Source organism: Cyrtonyx montezumae, unplaced genomic scaffold (assembly GCF_038088225.1).
Source record: "Cyrtonyx montezumae isolate F1298 unplaced genomic scaffold, pur_monq_1.0 scaffold_2, whole genome shotgun sequence".
In the NCBI taxonomy this organism is placed as follows: Eukaryota; Metazoa; Chordata; class Aves; order Galliformes; family Odontophoridae; genus Cyrtonyx; species Cyrtonyx montezumae.
The window spans coordinates 67,049,362-67,062,290 of NW_027071936.1; the positions used below are offsets into that span (position 1 = coordinate 67,049,362).

General features: G+C 41.9%; 1 protein-coding gene across 1 annotated transcript in view; it reads right to left on the bottom strand.

The window, feature by feature from the left end:
- ALMS1 (ALMS1 centrosome and basal body associated protein) overlaps positions 1 to 12,929 on the bottom strand; it is a 49,754-nt gene that overhangs the window by 20,815 nt on the left and 16,010 nt on the right. The window contains exons 6-9 of the mRNA XM_065736003.1: positions 10,793 to 10,952; positions 7,843 to 9,360; positions 7,088 to 7,218; positions 81 to 1,095 (exon numbers count right to left, since the gene is read on the bottom strand). Of these exons, the coding sequence (XP_065592075.1) occupies positions 81 to 1,095; positions 7,088 to 7,218; positions 7,843 to 9,360; positions 10,793 to 10,952 (2,824 nt within the window). The remainder of the gene's footprint in view (positions 1 to 80; positions 1,096 to 7,087; positions 7,219 to 7,842; positions 9,361 to 10,792; positions 10,953 to 12,929) is intronic.

Consider the following 12,929-nt stretch of genomic DNA (forward strand, 5'->3'; position numbering starts at 1 on the left):
CACACCAATTTGCTCTCCAGAAATTTCTTTCTGAATGAGAGGCACTGCATCAGGGCACTTAGCTTCTTCCAACAGCTTACCGTGGTCCTTTGGCAAATCAGTCTGTATGGCTGGATCAGAATCTTCTGAGCTCTCACACAATTGGACCTGGCTGGTAGGGCTGCTTCTCTCCTGCTGGTAAGAGTTTCTAGAATGGGGTTCATGAATTCCCTTCGTACCTTGACTGAATCTTCTATCAGAGTCATGCCCCAGGAGTCTGGCACTATGCCTGCCCAATTCAGTCACGTCTTGAGATGGAACGTCAAGATTTTTTGCACTAGGGGTCTGTCTCTCATCAGCATAGACGGTTACAGACTCTCGATCTGACAAACAGTCTGTTTCTTGATAAGCTCCAGCCCTGTTACTGTCAGCAGAGACATCATGAAACCTGTCTTTGTCAGTAGTAAACACAGTCTCATTAGATCGTAAGCCAGAAAGAGCCGGACTTGAAGGAGGACAGGTCTCAGATCTTTCCCAGTGCTGTTTGCCATGGTTCTGTTCCTCAGCTGTAGCCGAATCCAGCTCCAAAGGCATTATCTCATCAAGATCACCTCCACTGAGAACACCATCGAGCAGCACGGAAGTCAACGGTGACTGAAAACACTTTCGGGACGAAAAGGTGATGGATGTAATTTGCTTAGACATCTCTTCAGAACAGTCTGGAAAAGACAGCTTCTTTTGTGCTGGTGAAGGGACTTTTCCTGTTCGTGCATCAGAAGCAGCTGCAGAGCTCATCACACACGTGTCCCATTCCTTCTGCAATGGTGGAACAGAACAGCTACTTGCAATGGCCTGACGTTGGCTGCAGGTAGGAATTTCAGCAGTACTTAAGGATTTAAGCTGGGTTTCCTTCAGTAGACAACAGTCTGAAGGTTCAGCTCTACACAATGGCACAGTGTGTCGTAAGCTTGGCTCTAAAAGCTCCTTAGTCCTGAAGGTTTGCGTTTGGCTGTCAGGATGAAACCTCTTGTCACTTGAAGCTTTGAAATGCTCTTCATCCAGTTCCTGATTACAGCTGTATGCAGAAGCAGCTTCTGAACTGTAACTCCACGTACCCTGAAAAACACAGACCTCACATAGGTTACACAGACATCTTTCTGCTCTCACCAAAATCAGAATCTCAGAACTCAAAGAAAGAACAGTGCTATCAGCAATCAGAACTCTGTCCTACAAACGAGTACACCCTTTCTCTTGAATTGATTTCTTAATGCAACTAATAAAAATGGTTTTATTTTGCTTCTAAGTGCTAGCAGATCAGAAAACAGTTACTTTTGTTTACCAGGGAGTGATGCTGACAAGTATCTAAAACTTAATTAGCCTAACAGAGGCAGAACCTTTTAGTTTTGCTACTATAAAGCTGAGTTACAGATGTCACCTCCACTGTTTTTTATTGTGTCAGTGTGTTCTGTCTTCCTACGGGCCTGCTTCACACACAGCTGGACACTTAGCATTAGCCCAGTTCATAAAGCACTAGGAATAATGACTGCTTTACCAAGGCATATTTATTCACCAAGTTCAAATGGATTTACACACACACACACACTCCAGTGATCATCTTTTTAATTAAAATAACATGTCCATTAGCTACGTGTTCACATATAGATTAGAAGAGAGCACTGGAGGTCTCTAGTCCAGTCTCTTGCTCATAGTATGATTACCTTCAGCACTGGAACAGGATGCTGGGGGATTTATCTTTAGAGTTTCACAGAGCTCCAAAGAGAGACGTTATACATAACTTCACCTGCAATCTTTACATTCCTGATGGAAGGCAGCCCTTCATAGCTCCATAGAAAAGCTACGTAATGCAGAAACCCACGTACTTACTTCCAGTCACAAGGAGTCAAACTTTAACCTCCAAGAAATCAGTTTGCAGACACATACTAACAAGTTCAGGTTTGGAGTAGAGCCCAATCAAACTCCGTGCAATCAAAGCACTATACTGTGACATTTTATGGTTACAGGAATAGTTTTGTATGTGACATTTTGCTACGCCCTATCACAATACAAAACAAAACTTCATATAAAGGTTTCCTCTCAAATTCTTCGACTCCAGCATTCATGAACTGGAACTAAAGTGAAAGGAATTCTATTACATGGGAACAAGAGGGAAGAAAAGAAAGCTGCTCTTTAGAAAAAAAAAGAGAATATTTAATTAGAAAAGCTTTAATTTTCCATAATTGCTATTTCTCTTCTCCTGTAAAATAAGCATGGCAATTTCCTTTCAGACAAGAACTGCAATAAATCTTTTTATTTTCACTGTCACCACTCACTGCTGACAATTAAAATGTGATTTAAAATAATCAGATCCTTGATTTGCTCTTTAAGGCAAACGATAACTTCTAAAACCTCCCCCAGTTTCAGGTGGGGATCACTTTCAAACTCCCATCACAACAGATACGTTTGCCACGTTAGAAGGAAATCCTAGCAATACATCAGACATTAATGCAGATAAAAACAACAGTGTCCTCTATCAGCTGTCCCTGATCGTAAATCTTGGATTAAATTGCATTTACACCTCTGTCTGACCATGGAAGTTTTCCCACATTCATATCACATCCCAGAACCACAGCCACCATATATAGGACTCTTACTTGAATACTCCTATTCAGGGGTCCCTTGCATGTACTCTACACATTAGTATAAAATAGCATGCCTTAAATTACCTGCTCATGGTCACTCACAAAGCTGAAGCTAATGATTTATTTTGTCCTAACTTCCTCCCTTGTTTTCTCACCCAGTTTCACTAACCATTAGCAGCACAATCTCCAGTCCTCATTGCTTCATATTCTCCTCTACCTCAAAGCCCGTTGCCACCAACAAAACAGCCCCAACATCATCAACAAGCAAGGAACGTAGGCTATTAGTTTCACAGCAGAATCAGACAAAAACAAAACAGAAAACCATACCCTGCTTTCCATATACTTATCACATGATATTGTCTCTCAGCTACCTGTAAATGAGGCAGACAGTTGTTTTGTGTTACTGACGCTGCAGCTAACAGGAGAATTCCCAGGCTGTGCTTCTCAGTTACAGCCTCTGCTCTCTAAGGAACCCATGCTGCTTTCTCAAAATGAAATCTGATTTCTCTCCATCTTCTGCAGACAAAGCATTAAATATACCAAACAGAAAGAGAAGGTATGAAGGGCTCAGCAGGTGGCTGTAGGTACTTGCCAAACCACACAGAAACATGTCTGAATATATTGAAGTCTGAACATACTTTCAAAGCTCATTACAAAGAGTGGTTACTAATGAAGAACATTCATCATCTGCAGAGGCCTATGAGATGGACAAACAAATATGATCCTCTCTCTGTGGCTGGTTCACAGCTTCTATTGCCTGACTTTCTGCACCCTCTTCTCCCCATGCAGACATCAGAACTGGACAGAAGCAGCTCCATAATGCTGACAGATATCCTTTGCAGCAACTTGGGTGGATTGGTGCACAAAAATAGTTTGGGGAAAACAAAACAAAGGAGAACTACAAACACCTCAGGATTAAAGATCACACTACATACAAGTGAATAAACATCACACTCCCAGATGCACGAAGAAAACCTACTCATCTGTATCCACAAAGAGAAAGTCTCGCAAGAGTATCTGGAAAAAGCTGAAGTTAACTTTCACAGTTAATAGATTACTGTCAGCACTGATCAAAAACCACAAAAGACTTTGCCCTGAAGCAATATGAGGCAGCTATGAGACTTGCTATCCCTGCTCAGCTACAGGAAGAGCACGTCAATGAGGGGCAGCAACAAGACAACAGAAACACCCATTTTGGGAAGCAGTTGTAGCAACTCCAGAGGGACCATTTAATTGCACATTCAGTTCCCCCTCACCTAAAAATATGCGACCTAAACCACAACACTTGAAGAAATCATAGGCTGTCAGATTTCTTTAAATGTGGACATCGTTTTATTAAATAATCGGTATCTGCACTTCCTTAATTTTACTGTCATTCAAAATTATAGGATTTCCACTGAGGTACAGCCAGCCAATCTGAGATAAGTGTACTGCCAAGGAGATGGAGTAGATGAGCTTACTTAATTAAATATATATGTCTTTTTTTTTTTTTTCTATTGATTGGAACAACTGCTGAAATTGCAGAGTCGATTTCATTAGTGAATTGCTACACAGGTCCCTGGATGACCACTCTCAGCAGGTAGCATTAAGGAGTTTGGAAAGAAAGAACAGTGAATCAGAAACATTTTTGGTGGCTTAATCAGAACTTAAAAACATATTTGGCAGCAGATTTTCCTTTGCTAACTTAGATGTCATAGCAGTGAGCTACAGGAGCAAGGCTTGGATTATTCTTCCAGAACAGTACGTTTCTGTGGCCTTATCTATTCTAAGGAAGTATGTTAGCTTATTTGAGCCCCTGCATTTCCTGAAGCTGACAGTGTAACCATAGAAGTGTGCAAGGACAAAGAGCAGCTCTGAGTCAAGGCACGAGTGCTCCCTGGACAATCTCTTCCCTAAACCACGTACCAGTTCAACTGCCTGAACGCAGCAACTCCTACCACCAAAAGCAACAGAAGTTGTGATAAACTCATCTTCCCAAGCCTTTCACATGTTTCATTGTGCTCCTTATGTGTCATCTTTCCAAAAAAGATTTGTTTGGCATATGATCCACAAGAGAACGCAGTGCAAATTTAGAGCTACAACTCAGTGAACTTCCTGGAAAAAAAAAGCAAGTAAGAGCAAGAGTGGAAAAATACAGTACATGGTGGAAGAACACAGTATCCAAAGGGAGAACACTTAGGTAAATCAAGGGATAGCCACTTGATGTCCATATCAATACAGGTGGAGTTGAAAGATCCTTAATCTAGAAGGACAAAAATAATGGTGCTGGTATGTTGAAGCTTCACTCGTATCCAGCAGTACCTCCAACACACTCAGTCCAAACTGAGGGCCCAAAACATACATAAGAGGCACAGAAAGAAAGGGATACTTGAAAAACAATACTGCTGAAAAACAGAATGCTACCTACAAGTCTTTGGGTTAAAAAGAATCAGTACAAAATGGAGTTGGTGTGAAATTTAGGAAAAAAGGTCATATATCCTAAGTTTCATTTTGCCATCCATCCCTAAGCATCCCTGCCAAGTTTTGGTGTTCAATATAAAGGCATAAAAGCACGAGTACAGTATTCCTCACCTAGCATATAATGGACAAGCTACAAAATCAACAGGACTCCTCCACAAATAAAGTTCACAGCAAAGAGATTCACAGCACAGAGTTTGTCAGCTTTACAGAAGAGAAAGCAAAGCAAGCAATTCAGGGTTGGAGCTACAGTCGTGAGCATCACTTGCTATCAGAAATGCATCTTCATAATCACATTTTTGTCATTTTTGTGCTCCTGTTCAGGGGCAGTACTCAGCTGAGCACTTCAGTGCATGTTTGGAGCCTGCCCATATGCATATGTCCCAATCACCCCTCTGAAACACTCTGCTCAACTAGAGCTTGAGAAATCATAGCACTTTCTTTTTTAGAGCATCTGTTATTTAACACATCAGAAGTGACAAACAGCTATCGAACAGACACTCAACTATCCCAAAAGTACGACGGAACAATGTTTTGAAGAACTCTCCCAAGCTGTCCTGCTCTACCCTTGCACTTTAATTTTTTTTTTATAGACAAGCTTCACAAGTTCTCTGCTAGAAACAATAAAACACCACGGTGGTATATTTCGTGAAATGTCGCCCATAAAAATGAGAAGCAGACTCTAAACTTTCTAAAAGGAACACTCATCAGAAACACTAAATAAAGATGATGATCTGACAGAGGAATTGTTCTCATGAATGCTAGGAACAGTTTGCCTTTCAGAGTCTTTAAAGTTTAGGGGAAGGAAAGTATCCTTTTATATTCTTTGTTTTGTTCGAGTCAACGCGTTGTCAGCTTCACTCTAAATTCAGCAGGTGTTCTACAGAACAGTTTCCACTGAATTTATGGTAGATTATTTGCTTGGCAATCAAACTGGCTGCATTTTTTCCAGTTAAGCAGTTTTCTTTTCAACAACCTTTTTTTTTTTTTTTTTTTCAGAGACACTGTTTTCCTCAGAGGAAAAAATACAATTATCTCCAGCACAACAAAAAAAAAGAGCTACCTTCGTTCTGCAAATTCAAAACTACATTTCATTTCAAATTAATGCCATTGTAAAAACACTTCAAAGATCAAAGCAGGGAGCGCTGCAGTTGACCCAAAGTAATTTCTTGGAGTCTTGGTTGGTAAACAACAGAATTCATTTGGTCTTACTCTGAATTGGGAGAAAACAATGCAAAGCCAACGTGGAGTTGGCTCGGTAAAACTCTTCAGTTCAACTCCAACAAGTTGTGCTAGGGACACAGCTGGGACCTAACAGAAACTAAAAGCCCAACAAAATACTTCCAGGGCCCCTCCTTCATGGTAAGCTGATAGAAGCAAATATGTTTCAAGAGGGAAAAGACTCTTGTCGGAAATTCAAAAGTGAAATAAGATTGTTAAAACCGTTATCTGAATACCCAAAAAGTTTGCTCTCACCCCTCAGAAACTGCCCCATCCTTCTTTTTAATTATCCAGCCTCTCCTCCACTAACTCAGGGTTCTCTATCCTGCACAATATGAATAGATCATCCATCCCCTACTCATTTCCTACAAGGTGTTTTACAATCAGGGCAGCGAAGCACTGGAACAGATTGCCCAGAGAGATGGTAGGTGCCTCATCCCTGCAGACGTGCAAGGTCAGGCTAGATGGGACTCTAAACACCTGATGGAGTTGTAGATGTCCCTGTTCCCTGCAGGAGAGCTGAACTAGGTGGCCTTTAAAGGTCTCATCCAACTCAAACCCCTCTACCACACTACTTGTGTCATACAAGATCCTAAAACACAGACAGGAACTCAGTGATCCAGGCCCAAAGAAGACACAAGTTCACCCACTAAATGGTGCTCTCAACACTTTGTGTGTCCCTCCCTATCAGTCTTTAAAAACACTGCAAGAATATAATTCATCACGGTAAGCTGAAAGATTTCACCACTTAAAAACTTTCCTCCAGAACATCTGGTTTGTCTCTCTTCTACCTTGGCTCGTCCAGATTTCTTGGCACTCTGGAGCAGCTCTGTCTTTATTTCCTCTATCCTTTGTTGGTCCTCTTCATTCAAGTCCGACACAGCTTCCTGAGATCGGCTGGCCAGCTTTAGTTTCACCCATGCTGCATACAAAAACATCAAAACAGAAAGCAGATTGCTTTTCATTTTCTCACGTCATCTATAGCAACAGTTTTATAAGTTAAAATCAAAAACAGGTCATGGTAATTAGAAATGCATAGCAAAAGACACAAAGACCACAGCAGTCTGAAGATACAAAATACACTACTGGACAGACTGACCAAGAATGTGATACGAAAATGGAACTTTTGAGCATTTATTTGTAAAGATGGATCAAGGAACTTGGCTCCAAACAACATTTTCTTACACACTCCCTTCCCAGCCACTTAACATAGCACATTTCTAATAGCTATGTGGACAAAACCACAGTATCAACACTGGCAAGAGAAGGTATTCAAAATGGTAGAGGAAAATGCTATCCCATTCCATTATCCTTCATAGGAAGACTAAAAGACATTGATCATTAAGCCTTGTCCCACTAAGGCTTCTCATCAACAATACAAAGATCTTTCAAGCCAGTGAAACAGACTCTGACAACCCCAGAGGTTCTCTTATACCATTTTCCCTCATTTCAAAGGCATTTCAAAGCAATTTCTTAACATATACCTAAATTGAAGGGCTGTCATTCTGATATAACGTTTGCTAAAACACAACTGAGCTGTCATTACCTCGTGCCTTCCTCTCCTCCTCATCTGCACTCTTCAGAATCTGTGTGGTAGGCATTAGAGGTGATCCATTTCTCAGAAGGCTTTTGACGTGGGCAGCCAGAGAGTCTACACTGCTACTGCCATCACTCTCTTGCACACTTCCTGCCTTGCTTCCAGCTGCACTTGTTTCTGACAGCATCTTCTGGAAGCCTCCTGGGCCATAGGTGGTGCTGCCTAGAGTCTCTGAAGAAGGATTCCCCAGAAGGTTTTTGACACGGTCAGCTAATGAATCCCCACTGCTACTGCCATTGCTCCCTTGCATGCCTCCTGCTTTGCTTCCAGCTGCACTTGTTTTTGACAATGTCCTCTGGAAGTGTCTTGAGATATCAGCAGTGCTGCCTAGAGGCATCAAAGAAGGATTCCCCAGGTTTTTGACACGGGCAGCTAATGAAACTCCACTGCTACTGCCACTGCTTTCTCGTATGCCTCCTGCTGTGCTTACAGCTACATCAGCTTTAGATGAGTCGTTCCAGAAGCTTCCTGGGACACTGATGACACTTCCTAGAGGCTCTGATGGAGGACGATTCCCCAACTCAGTGTTGAGATCACTATTTGCATTTCTTTGAGCAACAGCCACAACAGCAAGCTGATTTCTGTCTGTAGTTACACTGCTACAGCCTTCTGGCTCAGACCTTCCTACAGCTTTTCCTGTCCTAAACTCTCTGGTCATCTCTACCACGTCTTCACGATTGCACAAACTGACATCAAAAGAACATTCTCCTTTTAAATCGTCTCCACAAGAATCCAGAGGTTTTACTATTGATCCTTCTTGTATCCCTCTTTGCTTCGTGCTGTCAGCCCATGACACTACCTTCTGAAACTGAGGGATGCTGTCTTTCAATAACCCAGAATCCCTGGTGCCATCCTCCTTTTCAGTCAGCACTGGGGAAGTTTCAGTTCCTCTAGAAGATGAATTGGAAAACATAGGGTCACTGCAGCTGCCAGCTATGTTCTCTGCCTCTGCCAGAATTTTAAGTATTTCTTGCAATGTACCAGATCCAATCAGAGAATCACTTTCTTGACTCTTATTTCTCTCGCTATCTGTGCTTTGCAATCCTCTCTCCTTTTCATCTTTAACTCCAGCCAAAGTACTGGCAGTCCATCTCCCTGAGCTGCGACTTACATCTTTCAATTCCTTTTTAGCCAGCAGATCCTGAGCGAGCACGGGGCTCTCTCTGTTAGAATGGCAGTCAGGTGAAACAGTTTGCAGGTGCTGGCTTGGCTCTGCTAGTTTGGAGACAGCTGGACATTCTGTCTCTGGCTGTGTGGAACGAGAAGCAGTTACCTCTACTTGGTGGCACGACACAATGCACTGATTTGTGGGTTTCTCTCCAAAAGGTACTGAGAAGCGGGGAGTGAGCTCCCTGGGTGACAAAGTATCAGGATGAGTTTCTGAATTCATTGGAATAGAAGTACTGACAGTGGAAGTGCCAGAGTAGAAACTTGTTTGTATAACGTCAACCTCTGCCAGCAATTCACCTACAAAGAAACAGAAGATTCTTTGAAGTTTGAAGCTCTGGGATACAGATGTAAAGACTACTTCTTATACTAGAGGGCTCATAGAGGCAAGGAAGAATTACGAATATTGGAACAACACTTCCTTAAGAACTGTCCACTGAAAGAAAGCTGTTAGGTCATGACAAATATCAGACTACAGGACTTGACTTAACTAACCTGCTTTCAAATGAATGGTTACAATATATTTTAATATGCTCTTAGCTCAGTGACATAATGATGTCTTTACATCCAAATGAGCATTTGGATTATAAAAGTATCCCTGCAAGATACAAGAGTGATGTGGGACAGCATTTCCAAAATGCCACATAGTACAGATAAGCTTGCTTATTATTGCTGGTTAAAAAGGTCCAAAAGCAGACAGGATGAACATTTAATACCTAAGTTGCAAATGTTCATTTCTGCAGAGGAATTAAGAGCAAACTGTTCTTAAATCCACACAGGCATACTCACAACAGTGAACAGCCAGCTCCCAGTAGCTGCCTGCCAACAGCTATTTTGCTCGTTTAAAACACTGTGTTTCATGTCCCAGTCACTGACATTTTCAAGTACATTTAGTAGCCCAGACAACTCTGCCCCTGAACCTACTGTCAGGCTGTTTCAGTTGCCAAGCCTCCTAAAGAAGTAAAAAATAATAATAGAAAATAAGCAAGCCCAACAAACTCCAGAAAGATGTGTTTAATCAGTTCTGATCAGAAAGATAGGTCAACACAGGGTATTTGAAAAGCCACTGCTGTTTAAAGGGCTAGGGAGGCATTTATTGTAAAGAGGCTGCAGATCTTTTGTTCCCCACTGAATATGAGGTGCAAATGCAAAACAGAACGTGACAAGGAAAAATATACATTTTAAGTACTTGCAACACACATTTTAATGACATACCACATGGGGAGGCTATAGAAGAACATCTTAACCTTAGCTTTTCTTCATATAGAAACAAGTCGACACTTCAGGTTGTATCACCATTTTTTTTATGATGAGATGGACTGATCAGTTTTAGTGTCTATAACTTTTTGTCGTACTGAACAAGCCCAGAACAAGTCTCATGAACAAAAAGAAATCAAGACTCATTACTCTTACAGGTCTGGTAACACAGGTCTGGTAACATTCAATCTTTACAAAGAATTTGCATTATAATAATTCTTTAGAAAAGAAAAATAAATGTAAACTGACATTGCTCTGGCAAGAAGATGCCACGGAGACAGAATTTCTTAGTGAAAAAGCACATTTCCAAAGGTTTTAATGCTTATTTTTCCATTGCCAAACATCTCACATATGGGCTGGTTGAAGATATGTAATGTGAATGAAACTAGAGCATCACAGAAGAAAGGGATTTGAACAGTCTCAGAGGTATGTGCTCACTAATATCTGCACATCACGAGGCCTTGCTTCCCCATACCTTGTGGCTGCTGAACAGTCCTTGTCAGGGTGTCAGCGGAGTCCTTCAGTGTTCTGAGGTCTGAAGGTGAAAATTCAACTTCCCTAATTGGCCCCCGTGGTACAAAAGGAGTCAGTATTGTTCCAGGTGACTGGTCAATGCCAAGGTTGCGAAGGTAGATCTGGCAAAAGAGAAAACGTGGCACTCTTAGAGAATGTTAATCAAATCTGAAGTTGTGCATATTTTTTCCCCATCAACAGAATAGTTGGGTTGGAAGGAATCTTCAAAGATTGAATCCAACTGCCTGACCACTTCCAGAATGACCAAAATTACCAAGGCCATTATCCAAATGCCTCTCACGCACTGACAGAAATCAGGCAGCACTAACCTTTCTAGGCAGCTTGTTCCAGTGTTTGAGCACTCCCACCTTGAGAAATGTTTCTTAATATCAAGTCTGAACCTCCTTGATCTTGGTGCTGCTTTGTGCTATTCCCACGTGTCCTGTTATCAGTTCCCAGAAAGATTGGCACCTTCCTTCACTTCCTGTCCCAGGTCCCTCTCCGCAATTTCCAATTTCCTGAGGATGCACTTCACTCCAGCATTCAGACTACTGATAAGAACACTGAACAGGACCAGCCCTAGAACCAAGCCCTTGGGAACACCACTAGCCTCGTTCCCTTTAACCTCTGCCATTCAGTCTGTTCATCACCCGGTATTGTATGAACCTCTCCATCTCACAGTTGGACAACTTGTCCAGAAGGATGCTGTAAGGGACAGCATCAAAGGCCTTACTTAAATCCAGAAAGATTACAGGCACTATCTTCTTTCACCCACCAAGCAAGTGACCTTATCATAGAAGGAGAACTAATCACTGAGGCAGGACATCCCCTTCACGAACCCATGCTGGCTATGCTTGCTAATAGCTTTGTTCTTTAAATGCCTTTCAATACCCCCAGGACAATCTTCTGCATAACTTTTCCAGGCAGAGGTTACACTAGCAGGTCTGCAGTATCCTGTGCCCCCCTCACTCCCTTCTTGGAGATGGCTATAATAACACTGGTCAGCTTCCAGTCAGTGTGAACCTCCCCAGACTCTCAAGACCTTTGGTAATTTGTTGAGGGGATCCAGTTAAAACATCCCCTAACTCCCTCAGACCTCTGGGGTGAACCCCATCAGGTCCTAGGGACTTACTGTCATTCAGCTGATGCAGCTGTTCACTTACAGTTTCAATGACCACATATGGCAAATCCCTGCTGCCCTAGACACAGTCCTCCAACTCAGAGCAGCCCAAAATCTACCATTCCTATTAGAAACTGAGGCCAAAAAGGCATTAAATGCCTTCACCTCTTCCTCATTCTTCTTAGGAGAACATCTTCATCAATCTGATGCTTCTCTTAGACCCTCTCTTGCTGTTGACATGCTTTCAAAAAGCTTTTTGTACTGCTGTCTGACACTACATTGACCAGTGGGGCCTTGGTTTTTCTTGTTTCTTCCCTGCAGATGCTGCAGCTCTGCACTCTCCCTGTGAAGTCTGACCTTGCCTCAAGTATTTTCTTTTCCTGCTGCAGTTCCAAGAGGAATTCCCTGTTCAGACAGACCTGTCTCCTGCCCCATTGGCTTGACTTGCAGCAGAGTGAAATTGCAGGCTCCTGGACCTTTCAAAGGTTGGTCTTGAGAGGCAACCAGCTCTCATTACCTCTGAACTCTACATAGCAGATTTTATAGCTCTTAGCCAACTATATAATACAATATAGCTTTTAATATGTGACCTAATCTCTTATTTTGTCAGCAACTTATGAGAACAGAGCTCCTCAGAATTAGGGCTGGAGAACACACCTCATTATATTCATTAAAAATGGAGGTATCAGACAATCTTCACTTTTCATGAATACCATTTGTAATATCCTTACCACAATATTTATATTTGTTTCAATACATATATTCTGAGACAGCTCAAAGAAGAGTGCTTCTAAAACACAGTTCCAGAGACCTAATGATTGCAGGAGTCATCTTGTGAGAGGAGCAGCCACTTACTCAGAAGATAATTACATGTTTATCATTAACATAAATCTGCATCTGATTTTCTATAACTCAGCAGCTATTAGTATAGTTAACATGGCTGCCACAATCTGCCCTCCATTCTCACTAAATATCCTAA